This window comes from Saccopteryx leptura, chromosome 1 (assembly GCF_036850995.1).
Source record: "Saccopteryx leptura isolate mSacLep1 chromosome 1, mSacLep1_pri_phased_curated, whole genome shotgun sequence".
NCBI lineage: Eukaryota > Metazoa > Chordata > Mammalia > Chiroptera > Emballonuridae > Saccopteryx > Saccopteryx leptura.
The window spans coordinates 187,421,267-187,449,233 of NC_089503.1; the positions used below are offsets into that span (position 1 = coordinate 187,421,267).

At 46.2% G+C, this 27,967-nt stretch overlaps 1 protein-coding gene across 2 annotated transcripts; it reads left to right on the forward strand.

Moving 5' to 3' along the window:
• The first annotated feature begins 453 nt into the window (after nt 1–453).
• On the forward strand, nt 454–27,583 carry NTPCR (nucleoside-triphosphatase, cancer-related). 2 transcript variants are annotated; one of them, XM_066383316.1, is made up of 5 exons: nt 454–593; nt 5,151–5,313; nt 5,796–5,889; nt 20,640–20,849; nt 27,231–27,583. In XM_066383316.1, the coding sequence occupies exons 1-5, from the start codon at nt 560–562 to the stop codon at nt 27,297–27,299; spliced, it is 570 nt and encodes a 189-aa protein (XP_066239413.1). In that variant the 5' UTR covers nt 454–559; the 3' UTR covers nt 27,300–27,583. The 2 variants fall into 2 exon arrangements, with proteins under 2 accessions (XP_066239413.1, XP_066239404.1); XM_066383307.1 differs by having other exon boundaries at nt 20,644–20,849.
• Nucleotides 27,584–27,967: the final 384 nt, after the last annotated feature.

A 27,967-nucleotide genomic window follows, 5' to 3' on the forward strand; every position in this document is an offset into this window, starting at 1 on the left:
GGCACCAAACAGGTTCACAGGTCACTCTTCTCTGCAGCCGCATTGGCAACGCCGGGCACACAGTTCGAACTCGCGGCAAGGTCCCCTCCTCTGAGGAAGGAGGCGGGGAGCCACACCTCCTGCAGCGGGGTTGGCTGGGCTACCGAGGGATTCAGTTTGCAGGTCCGATCCCAGGGCAGGACTCGGGCGACGGCGCTCAGGGAAGCAGCGCTGCTTTAGTAACTGAACTCCTCACGCCCTTCTCCCTGCAAACACCCCACATAAGCCCAGAACCGGACCACCACAGTCCCAGGCGCCGCTGGCGCGGAACGAACCCTAAAACAGAGGGCTCATGCAAACACCGAGGCCGGGGTTGACGGCGAATGAGGACATCGAAGCCGGGGCTGAGGGCGCATGCGCGGCCCGCGGCCGAGCGCTGAGGCGCACGCGCGGCGTGGGGGCGGGGGCGTCCAACCTGCGGAGTTGTGGCGTGCGCACGGTGGGCGGGACTTAGACCTGACCGTCCCGGGATTCGGTTCCTGACTCCGACCTGGTTGTGACCTCTACTCCTGCCCACTGTATGGCACGGCACGTGTTTCTGACGGGGCCCCCAGGTAACCCCGCGGGGTTCTGCCTCCGGGAGGCCAAGCAGTTGGCGCGGGGGCGCGCGGGGAGCGGCGGCGGGCTCCTGGCTCTGGCTGCGGGCCTTGATGTACATAATTGTACAAGCATGGTATTCTGGAGCGTGCGCACCCTTTCCCGGAAGGCGGGGTTTTGAGTACCTGAGATAGGATTGGAGATGGAGCCCCCTGTGGTGATGTAGGGTCTGGGGCTTTGTTAGGGCAGTAAACAGCCTGGCCCCGTGGCCGCCGTGACGACGACGGTGGCCTTGCAGTGGTGATGTGCGAGAAGAATGCTTGGGGATACCTGTCCCCGCTGTGATTGGTGGGAAGGGGCCCAACTTCTTTGGAGTCACCCTGCTGCCCGTGTGACCCACTTTTGTAATGGAAGCAAGTAGGGTCAGTGGAAGCGTGGTGGTAGTAGGTGTGTAACCTTTATTCCTGTCTGAATTCACTGACTCCTGAATTCTCCCCACGAACGAGACTGCAGGCTGAGAAGCCGTGGTACCCACAAGACCCCCTCTCAGACTGTGCTTCTGCCTGCTGCTCTGATGCCTGTCGCTGGGCAGGTCCCTCAGTGCTGTGGGCTGCGGAGCTCTGGCCCCTGAATGGGACAGTGTGAGGTCAAATAATAGACTAGAGGAGGAGGCGCCTTTGAAACGAGTGGCATACGGGAAAGAAGAGGCAGTGAGGTGTGGACCTCAGAGAAAGGTGGGCTAAAAGCGGAGAAAATGACTCTTCAGCTCCTTTGCAAGGCGGTCTAGTGTTCAAGTTAGCCATGAGTTCGGTCCAGTGTTCAAGTTAGCCATGAGTTCAGGTGAAGTAAATTGTTACTTTGGGCCTACAATTCTCTGTCCCTTCATTGTAATGATTATGCTTAGCCTTAAGGAGCAAAGGCTACACTTAATAGTGCAGACTTTGGAATTTTATTTTTACAAAGCAACAGAGGAGCAGAGAGGAGGAGGGTAGTTTGAGAACTCTACAATATCCAAAGACTCCCAAATACTGAAAAGGGCTGTCTCCTGAGAGTTGATTGGTCAGTGCTTTGAGATCTAGAATGTGGTTTTCCTGCATGCTGGCCCCAAGACACCTCTGTGTTTACTAACTGGTGACCTGGTAATTGTGACTGTATCTGCCTGAGTCGTGGAGTTGGCTGGGGACAGAGGCTGGCAAGGCTGGCACTGGTCTTTCTTTCTGTTTCCTTCTTTTATTTTAGAGAGACAGACTCCCACATGTGCCCTGACCGGCATCCACCTGGCAACCTCCATCTAGTGCCAATGCTTGGACCAACCAAGGTATACTCAGCACCTTGGGCCAACACTCGAACCAATTGAGCCACTGCTGTGTGAGAAAAAGAGGAATAGAAGGAGAGGGAGGCGAAGAGAAGCAGATGGTTGCTTTTCCTGTGTTCCCTGACCAGGGATAGAATCCAGGACGTCCACACATCAGGCGGATGCTCTGTTCATTGAACAAACTGGCCAGGGCCCTGTTTCCTTCTTTATAAAAGTTTTACATACATGTAGTTGAAAGAGTCTACAGTGTAGCTCTCTGGAGGGTGTCCTCAACCCACTCACCTTCTCTATCAGTCTTCCTACTGCAAGTATAATGTTTTGATTAGCTCAGTAGGCACTGTTTGTGCTATTTTACTATATCACCCAAGGGCCATGTAGTAATCTATAATTTCTTTATCTTTTATGCGCAACTTTGTTTCCCCTCTGGAGTTATTATCTGTTGTTTTTTTCATTCACTTAGTTTCTTTCTGTCACTAACTCAATCCCAAATTCTGCCTGCTGGCTAAATCTCTGTGTGTTCAGACCAGCAGGAAATCTGTCTTCTTAAAGAGTGTACTTTTTGTGAGTGCTGTCAGTGCCCCACACGCCTCCTTGGCACTTAGCATTTTGCCCACTTTCAGCTGTCCCACCTGTGACCTACCTTGAAGGGCTTTCTCTGGTCTCTGAAGCCCACTCTGCCTGTGTAAGGTGTGGCAGGCCAGAGACGTCCTGTCCCCCAGGCACGTTCTTAAATCCAATGGTAGATGGAAGTAGGCTCTCTACTTCCTTACGCCTCGTACAGGATAACTAAACTGTGTGTCCAAACCTGTCTCCCTGGATTCTGCAGTGGAACTGGGCTCCAGCTGCCCACAGTGGTAACTTGCTTGGTAATGCAGTTATCTCCCTACCAGCGTGTCTTGGGGTCACTTCCCAAATTAAACTACCTGTACTTGAATCTTTATCTCAGGATAGGCTTGATGGGAGAACCAGAACCAAAATAATTCTGGAGCTTTCTTACCCGTGCTTATTGCCTGTCTGTGTGTGGCGTGGGGCTGTCATCTTGGGGTCCTCAGTACAGCTCACATTTTAGCCAGGATACACAGGTCTTGGCTAGCAGCTTAATGAATGGAAGTGAAAAGCTAACTGAAGGAAAATTTGTAGAGCTGAAGAGGATAGGGACTTGAGCCCAGTGCCTCTTGCTTTATTGTGTTCTGCCTAACACACAGGACAATAGGACACGCCATATGTCCATTTTACTATAGCTGCTGCACCATTTTCTCTTTTGCAAAATGTAAATAGCTTTGCTTTTTCTTACATTGAGTAATGTCCATTATAAGACAAAAAAAATTCAAGGAAGTATGTGACATCCCATGAGGTCCAACACAGCGAATTAAAAATAATAATAATGCCCTGGCCGGTTGGCTCAGCGGTAGAGCATCAGCCTGGCGTGCGGGGGACCCGGGTTCGATTCCCGGCCAGGGCACACAGGAGAAGCGCCCATTTGCTTCTCCACCCCCACCCCCTCCTTCCTCTCTGTCTCTCTCTTCCCCTCCCGCAGCCAAGGCTCCATTGGAGCAAAGATGGCCCGGGCGCTGGGGATGGCTCCTTGGCCTCTGCCCCAGGCGCTAGAGTGGCTCTGGTCGCGGCAGAGCGACGCCCCGGAGGGGCAGAGCATCGCCCCCTGGTGGGCAGAGCTGCCCCTCTGGTGGGCGTGCCGGGTGGATCCCGGTCGGGCGCATGTGGGAGTCTGTCTGACTGTCTCTCCCCGTTTCCAGCTTCAGAAAAATACAAAAAAGAAAGAAAGAAAAATAATAATAATAATAATAATAATAACAACAGAGAAATACTAGGTATGTCTGCTATTTCTTAGCTTGGTTTTTCTTTGTATATTATTTTCATCTATTGTGGCTTGTTTTCCATGCTAATAAATATCTTTGTACCTGTTGTCAGATTCTGCACTGAGGATCATTCCTAACCATAGAATTACTGTGTACTGTGTAGGCACATTGAAATTACCCTTCAGAGAAGTACCAATTTACCCATCCACCAATGCCATTTGCCTGTATTACACAGATTCCTCAATGACTTTCCTAAAGCAGCAGTTAAGGGAGGTACTTAAATAAGAATAAAGGATTATATTTTATTGCAAGGAAACTTAAAGGTGTCCTTAAGGAATCCTGATGACTCTGTGGGCAGCCATAACCATAATATGATTCTCAACCCTGTGGTATTTTAAAATGGCTCTATTGCAAACCTGCTAGAAGTTTTTTTGGGTTTTTTTCTTCCATTTTTTTGGTGATTATGATGCCACTGACTTAAGTTGATGTGTGAACAAGGCTCACATAAACAAAACCATGGTGACAGATAAAGGCCCCTGTTAAAATGTATGGTCCTTATTAGGTGTGTAACCTTGGGTAAGTTACCTTACCTTTCTGGGCCTCAGTTTCGTTATCTGTAAAATAAGGGCAAGAATGGTAACTGCCCCAGAATGTGGTGTGGGGATTTAACTGAGAGAATTCTGGAGCATGTGAGAACAGGGCCTGGCTTCGTGCAGCAGTGGTTAGTGTCATGTTAGGTAGCACCAGCCAATGCCTCTGAAGACAAGTTCATCAAAGTCCACAGACCAGGTGGGGAGGAAAAGAGAGGTCAGAGGGGAGGGGAGGGGGCTGGCGGTATGTTGGTTATAATGTGTGGAGGGGTTGGGTCAACCAAAGCAATGCTTAGGGGCACTGGAGGAGGTGATAGAAGGGGTTGCCAACCTAATAGGACAGTCATGTGACAACATGTAGACACTGTTCTTTTTAATGGTAAGGACAGATATTCAGGAGCCGTAGCAATACAAGTCAATGGAGCAGGGAGGGGGTCTCCCCACTCTTAATGTGGGCCTCAAGTGCCCTGAAGGTTGAAATCCCAAGGTGCCCAGCCTTTGCCCCAAGCATGGTGAAAGAGTGTGGCCACCAAAGAGGGGAGTCAACCCGCGAGAAAAGTCCCACCTGACACTGTCATCAAGAAGCTGCTCAGTTGGTTCTAGGATTGTGTATGTAACAATAATGTTTCAGAATTTCAAACTAAACTTGAAGATACCATTCCTATTTTTATTATGTGTGTTTCTCCTTGGAATTAGAACGTTCCGCCACCTGGCACCATCAGAATGAAAGTGCAGTGACTTCATACAGTCTTTGTAGCCTGTGTTTCCCCGATGTGGTGCTCTCTGGCGGCAGGGCCTCGCTGTGCCCTAGCAAAGGAACAGCTCCTAATTGGATTTTCTTTTCCTTTTTAGGAATTGGAAAAACAACTTTGATCCAGAAAGCCAGTGAGATTTTAAAGTCCTCTGGGGTACCTGTCCATGGATTTTACACAGAAGAAGTCCGGCAGGGAGGGAAAAGAATAGGCTTTGACGTGGTCACGCTTTCTGGCCTGCGGGGACCTTTATCTAGAGTTGGGTACTGAGATTTTATTTCTTTGGTGTTTTATTCTCTCTGGGCACAGGATTAGCCATATACTGTCTACCATCTTGAAGGATCTTAGGCCTTTGGATTTTTTAGAGAAAGAAAACAGAGATTAAAGTCATGAAAAGCAAAGTGTAAAAATATCGTATTTCACTTAAAGCATATTTCATTGACTAATCAGTTTTACTCATAGCCCCATTTCTCATGCTGCATTCCAATGCTAGTTGGTGCAGTGGCTTCCAAGAGCTTCGGGGTTGGCCCCACCAAGGTTCCCACCAGACCGTTGGGGGTGGTGGGTACAGTAGCAGCCCTGCTCTCAGGGAGGACATGGACTGAAATCAGCTTCGCACACTCCTGCTTTTCATGTAGGTGGTTTTTAAGGATGATTTAGCAGAAGTGGAAGGCCAGAGGGTCAGTGGAGTCACCACCAGAAACCAATACAGGGGTCTTTCAACAAGAACTCACTATTGTTCCAGGTCAGGGTCCCCACCTGGAAAGCAGGAATGCCAAGTCGGGCAGTACATGGTGGATCTGGCGGCCTTTGAGCAGTTGGCGCTTCCGGTCTTGAACGTGAGTATGGTTTCTGCTCCTGGAGCTCATGTGCTGCCAGTGCATTGTGGGAACTGTGACCTTGGAACAGAGTGGCTTTTGCTCTTAGGGAGAGGGCAGTTTTGCATTTTATAGTTTAATCTTCAAGTGATTGGCCTTTACTAAGGATGTGCAGTGTAGTTTGCTATCACTCTGAGCTCAAGTAAATTCCTTGTCACGTAAATTCAGCACATAGAAAGATTTTATAGTGGGAGGGCTCTGTGCCCAGCTACCAACATACCCAAACATAAGTCTTTCCTCTCTTTTCCCTTAGTTATATTTCAATCCAGTTTTCACAGTGTAAGAAATAAACAGGAAGGAAGAGTCATTATATGAACATAATGGTAAGCACCTAACATATTATATCACTCACTGTATTACCTATTTTTTGTTGTTATTAAAACAGGTTGAGATATAATTCACATACCATACAGTTCACCCATTTAAAATGTAGAATTTGATTTTTCCAAGTATATTCACAGGTCTAATTGCACAACATTTTATCATTCCAAAAATATACCCATGCCCATTGAGAGCTCTGAGGAACATTTAAACAGAAGTGAGAAGATGAGAAGCCACTGTCACTCAGAGAGAATATCAGTGTGGGGTAGGGGCGCAGGAAGATAATCTAGCTGGTAGGAGCAGATCCACAGAGGCCCAGAGTCCTGGGGCAGGAGTGGACAGGGGAGGGAGGGTTGGCGAGGTGGCTGAGGCCACGTGATGCAGGGCCTATGGACCATATAGAGCAGGGGTCCCCAAACTACGGCCCGTGGGCCACATGCGGCCCCCTGAGGCCATTTATTCGGCCCTCGCAGCACTTCCAGAAGGGGCACCTCTTTCATTGGTGGTCAGTGAGAGGAGCATAGTTCCCATTGAAATACTGGTCAGTTTGTTGATTTAAATTTACTTGTTCTTTATTTTAAATATTGTATTTGTTCCCGTTTTGTTTTTTACTTTAAAATAAGATATGTGCAGTGTGCATAGGGATTTGTTCATAGTTTTTTTTTTATAGTCCGGCCCTCCCACAGTCTGAGGGACAGTGAACTGGCCCCCTGTGTAAAAAGTTTGGGAACCCCTGATATAGAGTATGGGTGTTATTTACTCTGGTATAGACTTATGACTTTGATTTACTTTTGTGAACATTGAATGGTGCAGATCTATCTCAAGAGGCTATTTCAAACCTTCCAGAAGTTTCCATTGCATCAACAATAAATTCCAAGGTTCTGGCCTGGAAGGCCCTGTGCTGTCTAGCCCTAGTAACCGCTGACTGTTCTCACCATCGTCCCGCCGTACTGGCTCAGGCACGTGCCCCGTACCTGCCAGGGCCGTGCCAGCCTTGGCCCTTGGTGCTTGCCATTTTCTTTGGTTGGCATACCTCTCAGATCTTTGCTTCTCTGCTCTTTTTTGACATTCAGGGCTCAGCTAAAATGTGAGGACTTTAGTAGTTTCTTGCTGCGAACCAGCATGGCAAGTAGTTCCAGGTCCCTGAGGGAGAACGATGTGGAAAGAAGGAAATAAACTCAAGAGAGAAAAAGGATTGGATCAGGAGGCCTCTGCAAGCTGCTGGCAAGTCAGAGCAAAACAGTGCCTGGTTTGCTTTATTATATAGCCATATGCAAATAAGGAAGTCTTAGATACAAAGTCACACATCAGAAGTAGAAACAGGAATTCTTTTAAGGATGAACAGTAATCCATTTAAGGTGTGAACAGGAATCCCCCCACCATGCATAAGTGAAATCAACCAACATCTGAACAAATAAAGGGTAAGAGGAAGACCATGTAAATTGCTTCTAGCAACTTAAGCAAGCAAGTGAAGTGGGGGGTTCGGATGAGTGCAAATACTCAGCTTTAGAGCCAATATGGAGGTGTAGGGGGGAAGAACTTAGTGTTTTGCTAAGACTTGAACTTACAAAGGCTTTGTCACTTGTAGTATCCCACAGTTTCTCAAGGCTACAGAGAATGTTAGCTGTAGCCTACTGAGGACAGTCTCCGAGTCAGAGGGCTGGAAGTGTCGTGCGCTTCATTTGGTGGGGGGGTTGCTGCTCCTTGGAGCCCACCTTCTCTTTTGCTCCCTTCCTCTTGCCTGCTCCTCCCACTTGCCCCTTTCCCAGCTCCTTCCTCTTGGGACATCCCCTTACTCCCTTTACTCCCGATGCTGGGGACTGTCGTGGACATTGTGTTTCATGGGAACAGTCACAGAACCTGGTGTTTTTCTCTTAATTCTTTTCCCAGTAGATACATACTTCTCTACTTAAATGTTCAAGAGCAAGTGAGGTACTGCAAATGAAACTCCAGGTGAAGGCTCTGGCTTTGGCACCGGATCAGTACAAAGGATTGATTTTTACTTGCCTTGCTCAGAGCAGACTGAATCCTGGGAGAGCATGGTGCACGTGTGCTGAATGTCTGCCTGCAGGATTCCACAGGGAATTGTGTGCTGCTGGAATAAGAATTGAATCTCTTTCTTAATTAAAAAATGAAGCCAACTTCTCCCATTTGTTTATGCTTTGATAACCAAACCCACCATTCATATTCTAGGCAGGAAAATTTCCCAGGCTATGATTTCTTAACCAGGTCATGGGTTTCTTTCTTTCTTTCTTTTTTTTTTTTTTCTTTTGAAGTGAGAAGTGAGAGGGGGTGGCAGACAAACAGACTCCTGCATATGCCCCACCGGGATCCACCTAGCATGCCCACCAGGGGGCGATGCTCAGCCCCTCTGGGGCATTGCTCTGCTGTAATCGGAGCCATTCTAGCGCCTGAGGCAGAGGCCACAGAGCCGTCCTCAGTGCCCGGGCAACTGCTCCAATGGAGCCTTGGCTGCAGGAGGGGAAGAGAGAGAGAGGAAGGAGAGGGGGAAGGGTGGAGAAGCAGAGGGGTGTTTCTCCTGTGTGCCCTGGGAATTGAACCCAGGACTTTCACATGCCGAGCTGATGCTCTACCACTGAGCCAACCAGCCAGGACTGGGTTTCTTTTCTGAAGCAGAGATTCTTGTCCTTTCTCATTATATTTTATTAAGATAAAGAAAGGAAAAAGAATGAGTGTTTCGTCTTTATACTAAAGAGAGAGAGAGAGAAGTTAAAGTAACTAGGCAAAAAACATAGGGGACTAGAAAGAGACAACTTCTGTCATCTGCTTTTGGAATGACCAGCTAGTGTGAACTGTAGACAGCACATTCAGGCAGGAACACCGGCTATAGACTGGTGGCATGCTAGTGTACAGTGCCGGGGACATAGGAACAGGAAACCTGACAAGTCAAGAAATACCTATTAAGTGTCTCCTGTATGAACGACAGAAAAATGGTGCATTGGGCTAGCAGGGGCATGCACGCTGTGTGCTGGGGTGGAAGTATGTGGGGTGGCTGGAACAGCACAGGCCTGGGGCTTCAGGCACAACCCCTCCCGTCCTTCCTGTCCTGCTGCTGGAGCCTCCTTTCCATAGCAGGGTGCGGTCCCACAGACCATCGTGGGCACATATGGGAAAATAGGAGAAAAATTGAGTAAGACCAGAAACATTCTAGATGCAGTCCTTTGTAGGGTTGACGGCTGTGATTTTTTTGCATCTCATGGGTGGCATCTTTCCTTATTTGACAACGTTTATTGTCTTCTTGAATATTTAAGTTATACATATTCAAGGTAGGGAATTTTAAAAAAATAAAATATAAATAAAAAAGAGAATATGAGTAACTGAATTTAACCACTGTAAGCATATTTTGTTTTTCCCCATTTTCTGTGCCCAGTGTATTTGTTCAGTCATCCGAAATTGGGAAAATGATGTGTATAGATATAGAGGCTTGGGTTGTTCCCCAGAATAGGGTTCAGTGATACAGGAATGGTCTTACAATGTGATAATCTTCACACTGTGATATTTTAATGTTTGCATATGATTTTATGGTGTGGGTTTTCATCTTTGGTTTAGCCATCATTTCTCCAGTGTGGGACATTCAGAATATTTCAGAGAACCTTTTACACACACCCATTGCATGAGTCTTTCCCCAGCCGTGAGCGTGGCTCTAGAACAGGGGTCGGGAACCTTTTTGGCTGAGAGAGCCTGAATGCCGCATATTTTAAAATGTAATTCGTGAGGGCCATACAGTATGTTTAACACTAAATACAAGTAAATGTGTGCATTTTATGTAAGACCAACACTTCTAAAGTACAATAAGCCTCTGATTTCTTTTTAATAACGTTGTTACTGCTGTTGCTAACCAATGATGAATAAAGTACTTCTTACCATTAATGCGACTTCTAATGCTGCATGGTTTTGCTGATGGCTTTGTAGTCTGGTTGATATGAGGTGAGGTTAAGCTTCATGCAGGAGTTGAGACTTCCATCCGTTAAACGTGATTGTAGATTGGTCTTAATGTTCATTTCTCCCCACTTGTGTTTGCTTGCCAACTCTGCTTGCTGTTGTGCAAGTCTTTCCAAATCTTCATTCAGTGACTTGAACTTATTCACCCACATGTCTGAGGCCTTCAGGTCAGCAGTTCGTAGCTCAAAATCTCTGACGGAGACACCAGGATGTAACTCAGATCAGCGCTGTCCACTGCACACTCGTGTGGATGAGTGATGAACTTAAAAAGACGAGTGCGCTCATGAAATTCACCAAAGTGCACTTTGAATGACTGCAGGAGATTAGATGTGAAGCCCGCTAGCTGCTGGAAGTCAAGATGTTGAGCAGGGTCACTTGCTGTGCATGCATCTTTAAACTCTCCCAGTGTTTCAAAGTGTAGTAAATGACCTGTTGCAATGTCAGCAATGAAGAGTTCCAGCTTGTTTTCAAATGCAAACACTGCTTGTTGAAGGGATAAGACTGTATTTCCAATGCCTTGCATTTTCACATTGAGCTGGTTCAGATGTTCAGTCATGTCCACAAGATAGAACTTCAGGAGCCACTCAGTGTTAGCTAACTGAGGATACTCGATGTTTTTCATTTCAAGAAGAGTCCGGATTTCGCTCAGACAGGCCGCGAAATGGCTGAGCACCTTCCCTCTTGACAACCAACGGACATTGCTGTGCAGAAGCAGACCAGGATAATTATTCCCAACTTCATCCAGCAGTGTTTTAAACTGGCGATCATTTAAAGCTTGGGCAACAATCAAGTTGACCACCTGAATGACCAGCAACATCACCTCACCAAGCTGCTCACCACACATCTGAGTACAAAGCGCCTCCTGATGTAGGATGCAGTGAAAACTTAGGATGGGTCTCTTTTCATGTTCACAAAGAAGCGCTACGAATCCTGTTTTTTTCCACCATGCACGGAGTACCATCAGTACACACTGAAATAAGTTTATCCATTAGTAGATTTTTTTTCTTTAGCGAACTCAGTGAAAGACTTGAATAAATCCTCCCCTCTTGTTGTCTCTTTTATAGGCAAAACAGCAAGACTTTCCTCACTAGTGTGTCACCCAACAGTATAACTTGCAACTTCGCTGAACTGGGATAAATGGCTTACATCTGTTGACTCATCCAAAGAGAGAGAAAAGAATGGTGCTGCATTTATGTCCTTCACTTGTGTTGCCTCAATTTGATTTGCCATCATGATGGTACGATCGTGAACAGTTCTTGCCGACAGAGGCATGTCTTTTATTCGTTTGATTATCTTGTCTTTATCCGAAAAGTCGTCAAAAAGTTCATTGGCAACATCAAGCATGGATGTTTTGGCATACCTCCCCATCTGTGAATGGCTTTCTGTTTCTCACAATTGCTAAAGCACCAGCAAAGCTAGCCGAATTCCAGCCACCTTGTTGGGTCCAAACATGGAATTGCTGCTGACTGGCTTGCACTCTGCACAGTAGCTCTTGACATGCTTTCTTCCTGCTGTCCCCTGCTGGATATTTCAATGCAAATGTAGTATGGCGTGTGTCGGAATGCTGCTTTATATTGACCGTTTCATCGATGCAATTTTTTTTTTTTTTCATTTTTCTGAAGCTGGAAACAGGGAGAGACAGTCAGACAGACTCCCGCATGCGCCCGACCAGGATCCACCTGGCACGCCCACCATGGGGCAACGCTCTGCCCACCAGGAGGCGATGCTCTGCCCATCCTGGGCGTCGTCATGTTGCGACCAGAGCCACTCTAGCGCCTGAGGCAGAGGCCACAGAGCCATCCCCAGCGCCCGGGCTATCTTTGCTCCAATGGAGCCTTGGCTGCAGGAGGGGAAGAGAGAGACAGAGAGGAAAGCGCAGCGGAGGGGTGGAGAAGCAAATGGGCGCTTCTCCTGTGTGCCCTGGCCGGGAATCGCACCCGGGTCCTCCGCACGCTAGGCCGACGCTCTACCGCTGAGCCAACCGGCCAGGGCTCATCGATGCAATTTTATCATTGCATATTAGATACACTGCAGAACCTGCTCTCTCCACAAAGGCGAATTCCTCTGTCCATTCCTGCTGAGAAGAACGATACTCCTCATCTTTTTTTCTTTTAGCCATCTTCATCAAAAGGGTTTCTGCAATTAGCTAGCTGACTACTTGATTAAAAAAGGAGGGAAGTTTACTTCCTGACCTCACAATGACTCGTGTACATTACACATTATCCAATAAAAATTTGGTGTTGTCCCGGAGGACAGCTGTGATTGGCTCCAGCCACCCGCAACCATGAACATGAGCGGTATAATCCATGAAATGAATGGATTATAATACATGAGAATGTTTTATATTTTTAACATTTTTTTAATTAAAGATTTGTCTGCGAGCCAAATGCAGCCATCAAAAGAGCCACATCTCATGAGCCATAGGTTCCTCTCCTCTGCTCTAGGAAGTGTCTGAAGGTGGAAGCTCTAGGTGGGGCATGTGGATGGTCACGGTTTGGCCGTGTGCTGATGGGGTTCCTGTGAGGCTGTGTCATTGCACCCCACCCACGGCTGGTGCTTGAGCATTCGTCTTGCACGTGGGCCAACACTGAGCTCTGTACTGATTTTCGATACTAAACTTCTTTGCTTTGATTTGCATTTTTATAGTAGTGAAGTTAAATGTTTTTCAGTTATTTTGGGGGGTATTTTTTTTAATCTTTCATTTCTTTTCTGATTCCTTTTTCTACACTTAAAAGAAATCTTTTATAAGGCAAATATCTTTTTCATATTGATTGATTTTATTTTTCTCAGTTGTCAGTTTGGTGATTTCTTTCTTTCTCTCCTTTTTTTTTTAACATTGAGAATGTCCATATTCCAAGTTACTATAAAATATGTTTCTTTTTCGGTGTACCTACTTTTTTTTTAACCTTTATGATTTTGATCCATATGGATTTTGAATATAACATACAATCACACTCTCAGTTAATTTTTTTCCAAATACTTAGCCAGTTTACCAAAAAAGTTTATAAATAACCTATTTCTCATAAGTTTTTTCTGTTTGATTAATTATATTACAAATTGTGTCTGTATATAATGTTTTAGGGTTATCTGCTCTGTTCCATTGATCTCATTCTTGCACCAGTAGCATACTATTTTAATTATCATAATAAGTAGTTACATTATTCTTCATAAAATTGTCTTACCCTTTCTTCATTTCTCCAAATTATAGTAGTAGTGGATGGTTGTAGTATTGCTGGTGAATAGTTACTGAATGCAAGTTGTGAGGTAGTCACTGATTCATTTAACTCTCAGAATAGCTCTGTCTCTATATTCCTTTTTTACAGAGGAAGAAACTGAGACATAGCATAGAAACTAACCTGCTCAGGGAATACACAGCCTGTAAGGAAGAGCTGGCACAAACTGTAGAATCAAGACTTTATTATCCATTATAAAGTCTTACATGGAATGATTTGAATGATACAAAATTATAGTTATTTAGATATAAAGAATATCTTAATATTTTAGACAACTTTCATCCTCCACAGTCAAGATCATAATCTCTCTTTATTTCTTGCTTAACATTATTTTTGGTAAGGTTATTCCTAGGTCTCTTCTACTTTCTGACGCTGCTGTAATTTAGGATTGTTTTTCTTCGTTCTGGTGATTAAGGCTGTAGGAGAACACCGGACTTTTCCTCAGTGGCCTGACAGCCACACAGTGTTTTATTAGAATCTGATGTAATGTAGGCTTTAACTTTTGTTGGTTCCCATTATGTCTCCTCCTCACACAAAAAAGATAACAATAGATTATAATGTTTTAAAGAACAAAGGACCCCTACTGCAAGCCTATTTTTTAGGCTCAACAGCGTCATTTTTAATTAAGATCCGTGGAAGGAGTGGTAACCTAGAACCAGAACGCCCAATGAAAATCACAGAGTTTGAACCTGGCATTTCCAATTTTGATCAAAATAAGGGTTTCAGTACATGTTTGTTTTTGAGAGCAGGATCTGCTTTTGATTCTTTTTTTCTTTTTTGAAACTGCTTCAAATCTTTGAAACTTCATTTTCAGGTAAGAGAACTCCTGTCTAGGAAAGGTTATTATTATTTTTATCACTTGACCTGGAAGTGCCGCTTAAGCTTTTCAGGCCACTAGGCTTTAGATAGAATTTAGAAAAAACAAGTTCCATCCAGTCTGGACTCATTCTTGAAAGGTTGATAGGAGCCAAAGCATTGCTTTAGCTCATTATTGGCAAACTGACCTTTGTGGCTCTAGTCCTCCTCCTCTCTGTTCCTGTACTTCTCCGTCATATACATACATACATCGCAAGGTCAGCCAGGGAAATCCAAAGTTATCTGGTGCAAACAAAAATTGATTTAAACGTCTATAAAAACATATCTGTTGTGAATCAAAATAGATGAACTGAGAGTTTGGTCTAAGATTGGCTCATGGCCACACTTCTTGGAAATCTGATTCTAGGGTAGGTCTGGGATGTCACTGTCTTGTCTTCCCTTGCTGGCCCCCGTGAAGTTCTGTGGCTGAGATGTGGAGCAGGCTCCCACCTTGGGTTTCCATACCTTTGTGCAATTCTTTTGCAGCCCATGCCCAAATAACATGGGGGGGGTGGAATTTTTATCAATTATGTCTCTTTTCTTCATCCACTTGGTTCTATTCCCAGGACTCTCTCTGGCTCCCTCCTCCCATGCGTCAGTCTGAAGTCCTGCAGCCTTCAATGGAAATTCACGTTGATACATTGGTTCTCTTCTGGACTCTGATACTCTGAATGTGTACATGTTTTCTTTTTTTATATTGTTTCTAATTTTTTAAAATTCTATTTGGATAAAATTTTACTCATAGAGAAAATTACATGAATAAGGACAGTGTAACATCACCAGTATACTTGTTATCCAGAATCAACTATTTTTAACATTTGCCCTGTTCACTCTCTCCGAGTGTGTGTATGTATATGTGTAAATATATAAATTTGCAGGGGAACCATTTTAAAGTATGTTGCAATCACCATTTTACTTAACTCCTATGAAAATCTTCACATAGTTTTCCTCAGAACAAGGATATACTCATATAATTGGTATAGTCATCAATCTCAGTAATTTCTTTTTTTTTTTTTAAATATTTTATTTATTGATTTTTTTAGAGAGAGAGGAGTGAGAGAGAGAGACAGAGAGAGAGAGAAGGGGGAGGAGCAGGAAGCATCAACTCCCATATGTGCCTTGACCAGGCAAGCCCAAGGTTTTGAACTGGCAACCTCAGTGTTCCAGGTCGACGCTTTATCCCACTGCACCACCACAGGTCAGGCCAATCTCAGTAATTTCTATACTAAGAAAATACTTTGATCTAATAATCTACCATCCCTATACCGTTTTGTCGATTAACTTCACAGTGTTCTTTGTAACATTTCTTTTCCTCCTACCAGGGTCAGTTATAGTATTTCCTTAGCTCCCTTCATGTGGAATATTTCTGGTCATTCTTTTACGACATTAACATTTTTGATTGGACATTCCTCTTTGAGGGTATGTCTGATGTTTCTCGTGTTTAGATTCAGCCAGAATGCTACATAAATGGTGGTGCATCTTTCTCAGGCATTCATCTGGAGGCTCCTGATGCTTGTTGATGATTTTTGATCAGACATTCCTCTTTGAGGGTCTGTCTGATGTTTCTCGCGTTTAGATTCAGCCAGAATGCTACATAAATGGTGTTGCATCTTTCTCGGGTATTTTATCTGGAGGCTCCTGATTTTGATTACGGAGCAAGGAATTGCCCATTCTGTCCACTGTGTATTTGCTACTTTTTCATTTGAAGCTAATAAACAGTGAGTGGGGAGATACTTTAGGACCATGCACATCCTCCTCATCAAAACTTCTCCTTGTTAATTTGAATTTTTAAAATAATCAGTTTAGGCCCTGGCCGGTTGGCTCAGTGGTAGAGCGTCGGCCTGGCGTGCAGAAGTCCCGGGTTCGATTCCCGGCCAGGGCACACAGGAGAAGCACCCATCTGCTTCTCCACCCCTCCCCCTCTCCTTCCTCTCTGTCTCTCTCTTCCCCTCCCGCAGCCGAGGCTCCATTGGAGCAAAGATGGCCTGGGCGCTGGGGATGGCTCCTTGGCCTCTGCCCCAGGCGCTAGAGTGGCTCTGGTCGCAACAGAGCATCACCCTGAAGGGGCAGAGCATTGCCCCCTGGTGGGCAGAGCGTCGCCCCTGGTGGGCGTGCCGGGTGGATCCTGGTCGGGCGCATGCGGGAGTCTGACTGTCTCTCCCCGTTTCCAACTTCAGAAAAATACAAAAAAAAAAAAAATCAGTTTAGCTTAAGATAAAAATAACTTTCTCTTGAGGCTTCAACTGGAAATCAAATTTAACTACTGCCTTTGAAATATTTTCTGTAACAAGGTAAGCGCTTATTAACATAAAATCACTGTACATTCAAAAGTTGAACTTTAAAAGCCACAATAGTTGATTTTTTAATTAATCTAAGCTGTACTCCTATATTTGTATCGAGTTACCTCATTAGTTAGAAAAAACATCATTACCATTTTACTGTAGCAGAAACAATCAACTTCAAGCAATTTCTAATAAAAGGACATTAGGTATACAAGATACCAAACTTTTATGAAAAGTTTAAATATTGACTAAAACTTTTATTAAGCAAGAGACATTTAAAAAAGGTTAGTTATTATAAACAGTGTCAGCTGTTGAGAAGGGGCAGGAGTGAACCATTTCGGAGAGCTGGTCACCTCTCTTCTGTGTGTAGAGGCCTGGGCTCCTGGTGGAGGCTGAGGTCCTGTCATGTGCAGGTCACACCCACCACAGGGGACCATTCTCTACTTGATGAAGTGATGCTGCTGATAGTAATTATTCTGAGACCCCCAAATATGTAGTTCTTTTTGAGCCTTGAAGTTAATATGATTATTCCAAAAAAAGAATTAGAGGTTTTGTGGCTCTCCCTCTCTCGGCCCCTAGAAACTAAAGCATATGGCTTCCAATTGAAAAGAAGATAGTTTCTTCATGGTCAAATGGATTTCTGAGATCTACGTTTTTCCTTGTTTCATGCTGCAAGTGCAGGTGGAATTGCACCCGGGTGTGGCAGGGAGTGTTGGCAGCAGATGGGAGCTGAGCAACTGTACAAATTACCCCGTTTCCTCTCCTCTCCTGCAGAGCGGAGACGCTGACACCTGCTGCATGGAGTTATTGTGTCTGTAGAGTGCGTCAGTCCCTGGCTGCTGGCAGGCGCGAAACTTAAGATAGTCTGCTGGTTTTTCTTGAGCTGAGTGAGGTGAAAGATGCTGTACCCTGGGAGGAGCCCCACATCACTCTGATTTGTGTCTGCCAGGAAGCTGGGGGTCAGATCCTGGCTGTCCATCTATTATAGAGACCCATGAGCTTGGGTGTCCAGGCTGGTCCCAGGGTGCTGGGGTCACAGGAGGAGGCTGGGTTCTCCATCCATTGGGGTAACTCAGCCAGTAGCTGCTGTTTCAGTCCCAGGATGGTGCTTGTAACCTGGAAAATGCCTCCGAGTGTCGTTATTGCAGGAGCTCTCAAGGTCCCCCATTCCCGGAAGTGCCAAGGCTCCTGATGGTTTTCAAACCTGGGCCCCAGTGCGGTAAACAGACTGTGTCTTGATCAGCTCAGAATAGTTTAGAACAATGAAAACAGGGTATTGTTTGTTCACTGGCTTTTTTGTTTTCAGCTAAAGTTGCTTGAATTTATATAGACAAAACAATTTTGAACACAGTAGTGATTCTTTTATTATGTATGTTCATGTGTTGTTTAGAAAAGCAAGCTGAGTATTTATAGGCTTCTGGGTGGATTAGCACCTAACCTTTGTCTCTCAAGTGAAAATGAATAGCTTCCACTTCTCATTAAAATCCAAGACTTATTTTTGAGAGTCATACAGTTCCTAGATAACAGAAGTCTCTCATTCCAGACAGAACAAAGATTTTAGGTGAGCCAGGGTTTTAAAATGAGTACTTCCAGTTGGTAGAAAATAACATATGTATTGTGTATCCAGATACCTGTGCAGAAGTTCAGATGGTGTCGGTGAGCTGTCATGGTGAGGTTATAGAATGGCAGGAGAGTGGTGAGCACATGCTTTGTCTGTGTACTTGCTCGTGTGTATTTACACAGACGCCCTCTTTCATTTGACTACTTACAGATATGTACCCAATAAATAGACACATACATGGCACACACATTCTTTCAGATTGCTTTTCTTTGTCTGAACTGACTGCTTTCAAAACTGTTATTTTGATGTACCACATTAGGGTTTTGCTTAGCTTTTAGGTGGCAGCCTCTGGGCAGACGACATACACAGTTATTCCTTGTCTCTGGACGGCAGTCCCCCAAGTCTTCCTGATAGTGTCTGGTCCATTGGAATGGCTTGCTCTCAGGGATTGTCTGTTTTTACACTCACAACCAGGTTGTTGGCAGCTGTCTTATTTCTCCCAAATTTGCTATTCAGTTTTGAATAATAAGTTTGGAATAAATAATGCCTTATTCAACAAACACTATCCTTCTTCCCGCACCTCCCCCTATGGAGGGCAGCGTGGCTCCTTCGGTTCAGCTTTGCAGCCTCATTCAAGTCCATAGGAAAGAAAGAATACAGCCTTGTGTGTGTGCACACGTATGTGCGTGCTACATGCAAATAGCTAAATTGAAAGATAAAAATAAAGTGCATTAGAAACACAGGAGTGTGATTGTTTAGACTCTCTTGGGTGATCACAAAGACTTCCTGTTCTTTCTGCTAATAAAATGATTGGGAAATAAACTATGTGTATGGTACTAGGTGGAGAAACAAAAAGACTCTCACTTAAAAGTTGAAAACCCTAGCTCTCACGCTTCCCACCACTCACTGCACAGCTCAGACCGTGCAGTCTCAGCGTCTTTTCCTGACGCCATGTAGCTAGCAAGCAACCTTTCTAGCACGACTTGTGACTGTCCCTGGCTTAGAATCTCTCAGGTATTGGACAAAGTCCCCACCCCTCTGTGCAACATTTAGAACTTCAGAATCTGCCCCTCAGCCTGCCTGTCACTGGCTGCCACACGCTTTACCAGCAGCCCCACTGGGCCATACCTTTGGTATTTAGAATTTGAGCAGAATCAAGGGTAACATCCATTCCGAGACTATGTTGATATCATGATTTATGGAGTCAGAGACCTTCAGTGAGAAGTACTTTGTAAATCAGCTTTACATATAGTTTTCAGGGCAGTGATTTATATAAAAATTATAAATGTCAGTCTGCAGTCACTGAAGTGTTATTATGTGCCCATTGTGGAAGAACTATTCAAAGTCATATCAGCATTCTAGAGAGGACATGTATATTACCTGTTGTGTACGAAATGCCCCCCAAATTTAAGTTTAAAACAACAAACACTATCTCACAGGGTTTCTCTGGGTCAGAATCCAGGAGCAGCTGAGCTGGGACTCAGACTAAGGGTGTCACATGAGTTTTAGTCAAGCTGTCGGTGGGGGCCGATTCATCTGAGACTTGACCATTAAGGGATCTGCCTCCAGGCTCACTTGTTCATGGTTGCTGGGAGGACTCAGTCCCTTTTCTTGTCATCGGGTATTGGAATGTCTTTATAACATGGCAGCTGTCTTCCCCAGAACGACCAGAGAGAGAGAATGAGAGAAAGGGGAGAGATAGGAGCAGAGAAATTGAAACAAGACCCAAAATGTAGTCTCTGTTACCTATCTCAGAAGTGACATATGCCTTCTACAGTACTCATGGTCACACAGACCAGCCCTGGTCCTGCGTGCATGGGGGTGGGGTGCTACACAAGGGTGCAAATCCCAGGAGCTGGGAGCCATTAGGACTCCTGGGCCTGCACCTGTTCCTAGTGTGGTTTTCAAGGAAGTAAGTGATGGACATGAAGGTGTAAAGTCTTTAGAAAGGGAATCTGAGATTTAAAGGGCACAGCCCTGCTCACTCTTTTCTTTAACCAAGATGCCTTTTCTTTTCATTTTTACTTCTTTCCACCAACCCTCATACTGCAGATTATGGAATATACAGACATTTGCCTGAAGCACTTACCTTCTCTTGGCAGATGGAATCTCATTCAGATCAAAATCAAAAACAGAGTCAGTATTATTTTAAGGGCTGCCAGACCTGTTTCATTTCTTCTAAACCCGATGCATCTGGGTCCTGCTTGTTTTCTAGGTGTCTATCCATGTAGAGCTTAGTTATTGCTGGGCCTGTTCTGCAGGAGTGAAATTTTCCAGAAAAAACGGAGGCTCAGGGATTGAATTTTCTGGGTGGGACAGTCTCCAGGGGAGCTTAGTTTGCTGTTAATTGTCCATGTGGACCATGCGATCTGTCTTCCAAACTATAGTTGACTCTCTGGACTCACTGGTGTAACTGTTGGCTGGTGAGTGAGTGTGGAGTGAGACCCCTGCTTACTGTGCCTCTGGTGTCCCAGTTACTGTCTCTGTCACCCTCAGGCAGGTTCCAGCAGCGGCCCGGAGCCAAGAGTGTGTATCATTGATGAGATTGGGAAAATGGAGCTCTTCAGCCAGCCTTTCATCCAGGCCGTTAGGCAGACTCTGTCCACCCCCGGGACTATCGTCCTGGGCACGATCCCAGTCCGGAAAGGAAAACCGCTGGCCCTTGTGGAAGAAGTACGAAACAGATCCGACGTTCAGGTGTTCAGTGTGAGTACTGCTGGCCCTCTGTTTTTGCAGATGGGGCAGTTGCCCTAAAATAGCAGGTGGCTCTAAAGCAGCGGTTCTCAACCTGTGGAAAATACATATTTATTATACAATACATTTTTAAATAAAATATGTATTTCCAATGGCTTTAGGCGACTCCTGTGTTTTGGTCGTTTGACCCCCACTGGGGTCGCGACCCACAGGTTGAGAACCGCTGCTCTAAAGTATCCCTTTGGCTTTGCGTTTCCATCTTTTTTCTCTTATGATGGAGTGCTGGTGAGTCTTATTTTCTAGGAATTTATAGAACTTAAATAATACCTTTATTCCATGTAAAAACACACCTGCCAATGGGGCAGCCTGTCTCAGCTGCTGTGGCCGTGGGCTTCCTCCCCCCACCCAGACACAGGACCTCTCCAGTACCGGCAGCACCTGCGTGTATCTCTTCCCGGGCCAGTGGTCAGGTTAGGATGCAGAAGCCGGTAAGTGCTGTTTCACGTGAAGGTTTCCTTTTGCCCTGACCCACTGGGGAAGAGGAGGCTGTGGAGAAGAGCACAGCCTGCAGACGCTGTGGAGGGCACTGCCCAGTGGGAGTCCTGTGATGGTGGCAGGTGCTGCCAGCACTGCCCAGGGCAGTGGCCAGCACCACACGTCGCTCTTCAGTCCCTCGGTCACTTAGCCACACAAACAGCACAGCTGTGGAGGCCTGCTCTGCAAAGTGAGGTCTGCAGTCCCGCAGGTGCGCACCACCAGCGAGCTGGCGAGACATGGCCTTCTAGTGCTTGCTCCAAGCTGATGGACCGGACTCCCGGGGCCCTGGGCCATGGGCCCAGCAGTCTGTTGTAACCGGTTCGTAGGCCCCTGCAGTAGGGGAGGGTCGCAGGGGGCACAGGGAGAGATGAGTAGCTGGTATAGTCATCAGTGGCAGGGTCTGAGGCAGGTGCAAAGGACTCTGATAGGACTGCTGGCACTGGTCTGCATCCTTGCCTTTCTTTCCCTTTTGTCTCTCCGTGTCCCCCTTAGTCCAATAGTGCCTTGGTCTGCTGCCCCAGGTGTCTTTGTGTCAGTGATCGCCACATTCTGGGCTGGAATCTGCCCACACCCCACTGTCTCCAGCCCCAGTTTGGGGCTGCAGGTGCCAAGTAAGCAGTCAGTCCGCAGGGCCACGCGCTTCAGGGAGAATGGAGAGCAAGTTCTAGCTGCCGAGGACCAAAGAGCACCTTATATCACTGGCAAAGTGTCTCCATGGTCAGCTGGCCTGAGGGGGATATCCACCTACTGTATCCTGGGGTACATGCGGAGTAACAGCACCCATTAGGGTTGGACCAGTTGGACCTGGAATAATTGTTCCCTCCCTCCCTCCCGCTCTGTGCTAGGCATCATTCTCGGTCTTGGTGATGAACAGTGCTGACTGAGTCACTGCTCTCATGGAGCTGACATTAATGGAGGAGGTAGATAAGAAAAATATGAGCAAATAGGCTATTTTAGGTAGTGATAAATGAAAAGAAAATAGGCACTATGGCAGTTTGGGGCTTGAGATGGGGGAGGGAGGCAGTGGTCAGGAAAGTACTCTAAGGAGCAGATGGGAGCCCAGCCCTGAGAACCACACAGGGTCACATTCTTGGTGATGTTTTTTGTTGTTGTTTTTTTTCTCAGAGACAGAGAGAGAGTCAGAGAGAGGGATAGACAGGGACAGACAGGAATGGAGAGAGATGAGAAGCATCAATCATCATTTTTTTGTTGCGACACCTTAGTTGTTCATTGATTGCTTTCTCATATGTGCCTTGACTGTGGGCCTTCAGCAGACCAAGTAACCTCTTGCTTGAGTCAGTGACCTTGGGTCCAAGCTGAGAGCTTTGCTCAAACCAGATGAGCCCACGCTCAAGCTGATGACCTCGGGGTCTTGAACCTGGGTCCTCTGCATCCCAGTCCAATGCTCTATCCACTGCGCCACCGCCTGGTCAGGCTCTTGGTGATGTTTTATGTTGCCTTCCCTACCTGTTACTTTATGTGGCTTTCATTCTTGAGTTCTGGGTTGTAGTTCTAGGGTTTCTGTGGAAATAGAGGCAATGAATAGTGAAATATCATGAAAGACAATCATTTTCAGGCCAGAGAGCTTCTAGGCTAGTGCAACCCGAAGGATTGGCTGACTGCAAAACTAATCTAGAAGTCTATGGGATTGAGGAGAAATGACTGTTAATGTCCAGAAAAAAAGTCTTAAGATAATAGCATGTTATTCTCGAGACAAAATAATCATTGCTCCTAACAATGTGTAAATAAACATTATCTTTTGGTTAATTGGGTAAGAGGGGGTGCTGACAGTCTCGGTATTCTTGACTTTCTGTGTTCCTTTGGGGCTTGAGTAGTCTTTCTGTTCCTAGTGTATACGTGAAAACTCTTATTTCTTTCTCTTTTTCATTTCTGCAAATGTAGAGGTTAGACTAGATATTTCTTGGGTCCTCTTTCTTGTTGATACATGGTAAAGCCATTTGAGTCCATTTTTGAGAACATCCTTTGCCTCTAACATGTAGTCCATGTTGCAGGCACATGTGAGGCATGTTCCTGTCTAAGAAAAATCGACCATGGGACAGTCCAAGTCTAGGGGCAGGAAAGGGAGAGATTTGTATGAGCAGAAGGTGTGGGGAGAGGTGTCTGAGGAAAATGGGCCTGTGTGGGTTTTTGAAGGAGGAAGAGGGGAAATGGAGGGAGAGCACTGCAGGTGAGAAAATACGTGTGTGCAGTATGGAGGGCAGCCTCTCTTTGCTGACAGGTGAGCTTGTCAGGCCTGTGCAGGTGGTACTGAACTCATGATGTGGGGGAATTATTCCACTCAAAGTTATTTATTATCTAGACTCACTGTTCTCAATAGTGTCAGGCAAACAGCATTACTTTTCAGAACACCTGAGAACAATTCCAGTTCTAGACAAGGTGGAATAGATGCACTTCTCCTGATTCCGCCTATGATGTACAGCAAAAACCTTGGACCTTACATATAAAGGAACCATATGAAGACCTGAATGGTGTAGATAAGCAGGCACACTGGCTAGGGACCTCAGGACCCAAGGAACAACAGGACAGACACAGTTGAAAATCACCTGTCATACCATGAACCAAGAAAATCAACTTGAATGAGAAAAATACATCACAAGCCAATCAAGATGATTATAGGAGATGTTTAAAGCAGCAGTCCTTAAAAACACTTCAGCGATAAATTACAAGCATGATTGAAACAAATGAAAAATAGTTTCAGCTAAGAAATTAGGTGTCAGCAAATATATGGAAGATGAAGAAAGAATCAGTTGAAAAGTTTAGAACTGTAAAATACTATAACCAAATAGAAAGGTCTCTGGATGAACTCACCAGCAGAATGGAGAGGACAGAGGAAAGAATCTGTGAACTGGAGGCTGAACAGTAGGAATTGCTGGACAAAGAGCAGACCAAGAACAAACACAAAGAATACAGCCTCAGGGAGTTGGCGGCTGTTATGGATCTGACATTCATGTCCTTAGAGGATGTTCTTGGTAATGTAGGAGGAACTTCTGTCATGGTGCAGGTTTGGGTACAGTGGCCTTCATGTTTCCCTTCCCCAAGTTTGCTTAAATTGTTTTCTCATGTCTTCTGGAGTTTATTGCTAAGTATAGCCACTGTAAAATGTTTTTAATTATTTTAATATTTGGTTATCTGAGACTAATTGTCAAAAACATTTAATGATAATGTCAGTGTTGTAGAGGCAGTTGAGGAAGACCTTAACGGGTCAAGGTCCCTAGAAAGAGTCATGTGTACTCTTTCATAGTTCTGTAATTACCAACCCGAAGGCAGTATTCTTATCCCTGCTAGTCACTTCTTACAACAAGGAAAAAAAATAAGAGTTTGTTCATTTCACTGGCATTTAGGAAGCATATTTCATTTCATTTCTTTTGAAATATTTTCTTTCTTTCTTTCTTTTTTTTTTTTTTTTTGTATTTTTCTGAAGCTGGAAGCGGGGAGAAACAGTCAGACAAACTCCCGCATGCGCCCGACCGGGATCCACCCGGCACGCCCACCAGGGGTGACGCTCTGCCCACCAGGGGGCGATGCTCTGCCGCAACCAGAGCCACTCTAGCGCCTGGGGCAGAGGCCAAGGAGCCATCCCCAGCGCCCAGGCCATCTTTGCTCCAATGGAGCCTTGACTGCGGGAGGGGAAGAGAGAGACAGAGAGGAAGGAGGGGGGGGTGGAGAAGCAAATGGGTGCTTCTCCTATGTGCCCTGGCCAGGAATCGAACCCTGTCCCCCGCATGCCAGGCCGACGCTCTACCGCTGAGCCAACCGGCCAGGGCCTGAAATATTTTCTTGATGGAAATGGGGGAGAATGTCGTCTGCTGAGGGTACAGAGAGAGGTGATGCCTAGAGGTTACCAAGAATTGATTGAGATCAGGCTGGCCACCAGTCACGGAGCACCTGACGCTGGGTGTGTGCTTGGCGCTTTAGGGACATCAGTGACCTGCTGAGGAATATTATATCATCTCTAATCAGAGAAGGTCACGTCCCTGTCCAGGGTCACTGAGTAGGTGGCAGAGCTGGGACTTACACCTCAGTCAGCCTGACTCCAAAGCCTGAGCATTGGGATAGCCCTGCTGGACTGTGACCCTCCCGTTCAGGGATGAGTCAGATGATTGGTGATAAAACCTCAGATTCCTAGAAATTATTTTGGTTTTCTACTTTATGAAAATGTTACTGTAACTGGAATCTGTTTTACTGTTCTGAATTAAGAGCCATAATTATGGCCTTTGGTTAATTAAGGGAAGACAGCAATGAGCCTTGTAAGGCTGTGTGGTTTCCCTTCAACCGTAGGCTCAGCCTGTGGCCCTCATTTCATTGGAGCCAGAGCTGCCCTAGGGGATAGTGTTCCTGGACACTACTGTCAGGTCAGGGCATTGGCTGTAGCATTTGCTGCTTGGCTCATGGCTTTCAGGATTCAGGTTCGTAGGAAGGCATCCCGGGCCCAGCTTGCACTCTTGGACTGAGGCTGGTTGGTAGACTAGTGTCGACTGCAGTCTGGGTGCTGCAGAGCCCAAGGGGAGGAAGACCTCTGCATTTCCTCAACAGACATTTATTTAGCACCTACTGCGTGCCCGGCCTCTGCAGACACGGGGTGTGCAATCTGCAGGGGATCAGGCACGTCCCTCCTTGCAGGGTCCACCCATACTTCACCCACTTGGGTTCTCCAGGTGCACTCAGGTCATCTCTCTGTCTGGGGGCCCCTCTGTCATTGCCCCCCCTGTGAAAACTAGGGCATGTCTGCCTGTGGAAGCCTCTCCAATTTCGGGTCTCACCTTTCATTTGTTCTTTTGTTCCTTTGTTCCTTCATTCATTGCTCTGGCTGCTGTTTATGCCTGTCCCTAGGTTCTAGTCTGCAAGCTCCATGAGGATGACCTACCAGAGTAACTCCTCTGACCCCAGAACCTTGCCCCCTTTGTGACCGGCACACATCAGTGTTGAATGGGTGAATGTTGTAGGGGCAGAACAAGAAGGCGCTGGTGATGGGAGAAGTGATGGCCCCGCCCTGCTGGGGGACAGCAGCCCCCCATCCAACTCCCCGGTGGGGTCTGAGTGCTTTGATGGTGTTCACTGGACTGTGTTTATGAAAGAAGTTAAAAATGGGTCGAGTAAAGCTTGAATCAAGTTTGTTACTTTTGTGTTTGTAATGGTGTCAATTAGAGAGCAGGCCCACTGGGGTCTAGGACCTGAGTGTGGTCTGCATTGCGTCCCCCACCAGCTCAGAGCTCAGGAAAACCTCTGATTTCTCTGGGCTCCAGCCTCCTCATCTTTCAGATGTGGGGCTGATTGCTGTCAGGGGCTCCTGGTGACACTTTCTAAGGCTATGGTGAGATGACTGGGTGACTGATCTTTGGGCCACCCAGAATTCCAGGTGTGACACTGCTCCCAGCATGCCCACCCGTAGGCGAGTTCTCCTGGCTTCACTCAGGCAGTTCCTTCTGGTCAGGCCTGATCACAGTCGGGCCGTGTCCCCTCCTGCATTCCCATTGTCCATTCCAGGGCACCTCTCATGGGGCTTAATTCTGAGATCTTTTCATGGTCTGCACCCTCAGTCATAAGCCCCCTTCCCTGTGCAAAGTCCGGTGGTGGGGTCAGCAGCCCAGTGGTGTCACTGCTGAGAGCTAGCTCCGGGTGGCCCATCTCGGGCTTCCCAGGTGCCTCACTCTGTGACCTTCTGGCTCCCCCAGAGTGTTACCTGTCCTTGGGTGTCACCGGTCCTCAAGTGTCACCTGTCCTCCAGTGTTACCTGTCCTTGAGTGTCACCTGTTCTCGATTGTCACCTGTCCTTGGGTGTCACCTGTCAGGTGATTATGAGAGAAAGGACATGATGGCCCTCTCTTCTCCCCGCAGGTCACCAAGGAAAACAGAAACCACCTCCTGCTGGATGTTGTGGCGTATGTGCAGAGCAGCTGGCAGTGAAGGGACTTGTGTCCCCGCTTCCCTGCGCGAGGACACATGCCCATCCCGCAGCAGCAGATCAGCACCCTGCTCTCGGGCCTGTGCCTGTGGGCTTCCGGAGCCCGTGGCCTGCTCCATGGACGCCTGACAGGTGTTTTCCATAAAGCAGCGGTTCTCAACCTGTGGGTCGCGACCCCGGTGGGGGTCGAACGACCAAAACACAGAGGTTGCCTAAAGCCATCGGAAATACATATTTATTATACAATACATTTTTAAACCCATGGGTTGAGAACCGCTGCCATAAAGTGTTTAAAAGATCAAATTCACTTCAGTGCTGGATTGACTACAAGATAATCATCCACTGTGGCTCATTTATGCCAAGGGTCTCTGTTTAGTTCCTCTTGCAGTTGTGGGTATGATTCGGGTAAAGTATGAAATGAGACACAGTTCTCTCAGTACCAGATGGGATTTGTCCCCATTGAAATTTATAAATGTATTTGAGGGAAGGGAGAAGAGGGGAGCTCGGCGCCCCATTAATTCAGCATGTCATGAGCAATAACTTCCTTCCCAGGTGCCGCTTCCAGTGATGACAGTTCCTGGATTTTTAAAAATTATTATCTCGAAAGAAAAACATTTCAGGCCCTTCCCCCACCCATTTCTCTCTGTTTGCTTATTACTTGATACAATAG

Coding starts and splice junctions, on each gene's coding strand:
- NTPCR (XM_066383307.1), top strand. CDS start 560: ATGGCACGGCACGTGTTTCTGACGGGGCCCCCAG. Junction 5,890..20,643: donor TGGCGCTTCCGGTCTTGAAC/GTGAGTATGGTT, acceptor ACCCTCAGGCAG/GTTCCAGCAGCGGCCCGGAG. Junction 20,850..27,230: donor CCGACGTTCAGGTGTTCAGT/GTGAGTACTGCT, acceptor TTCTCCCCGCAG/GTCACCAAGGAAAACAGAAA.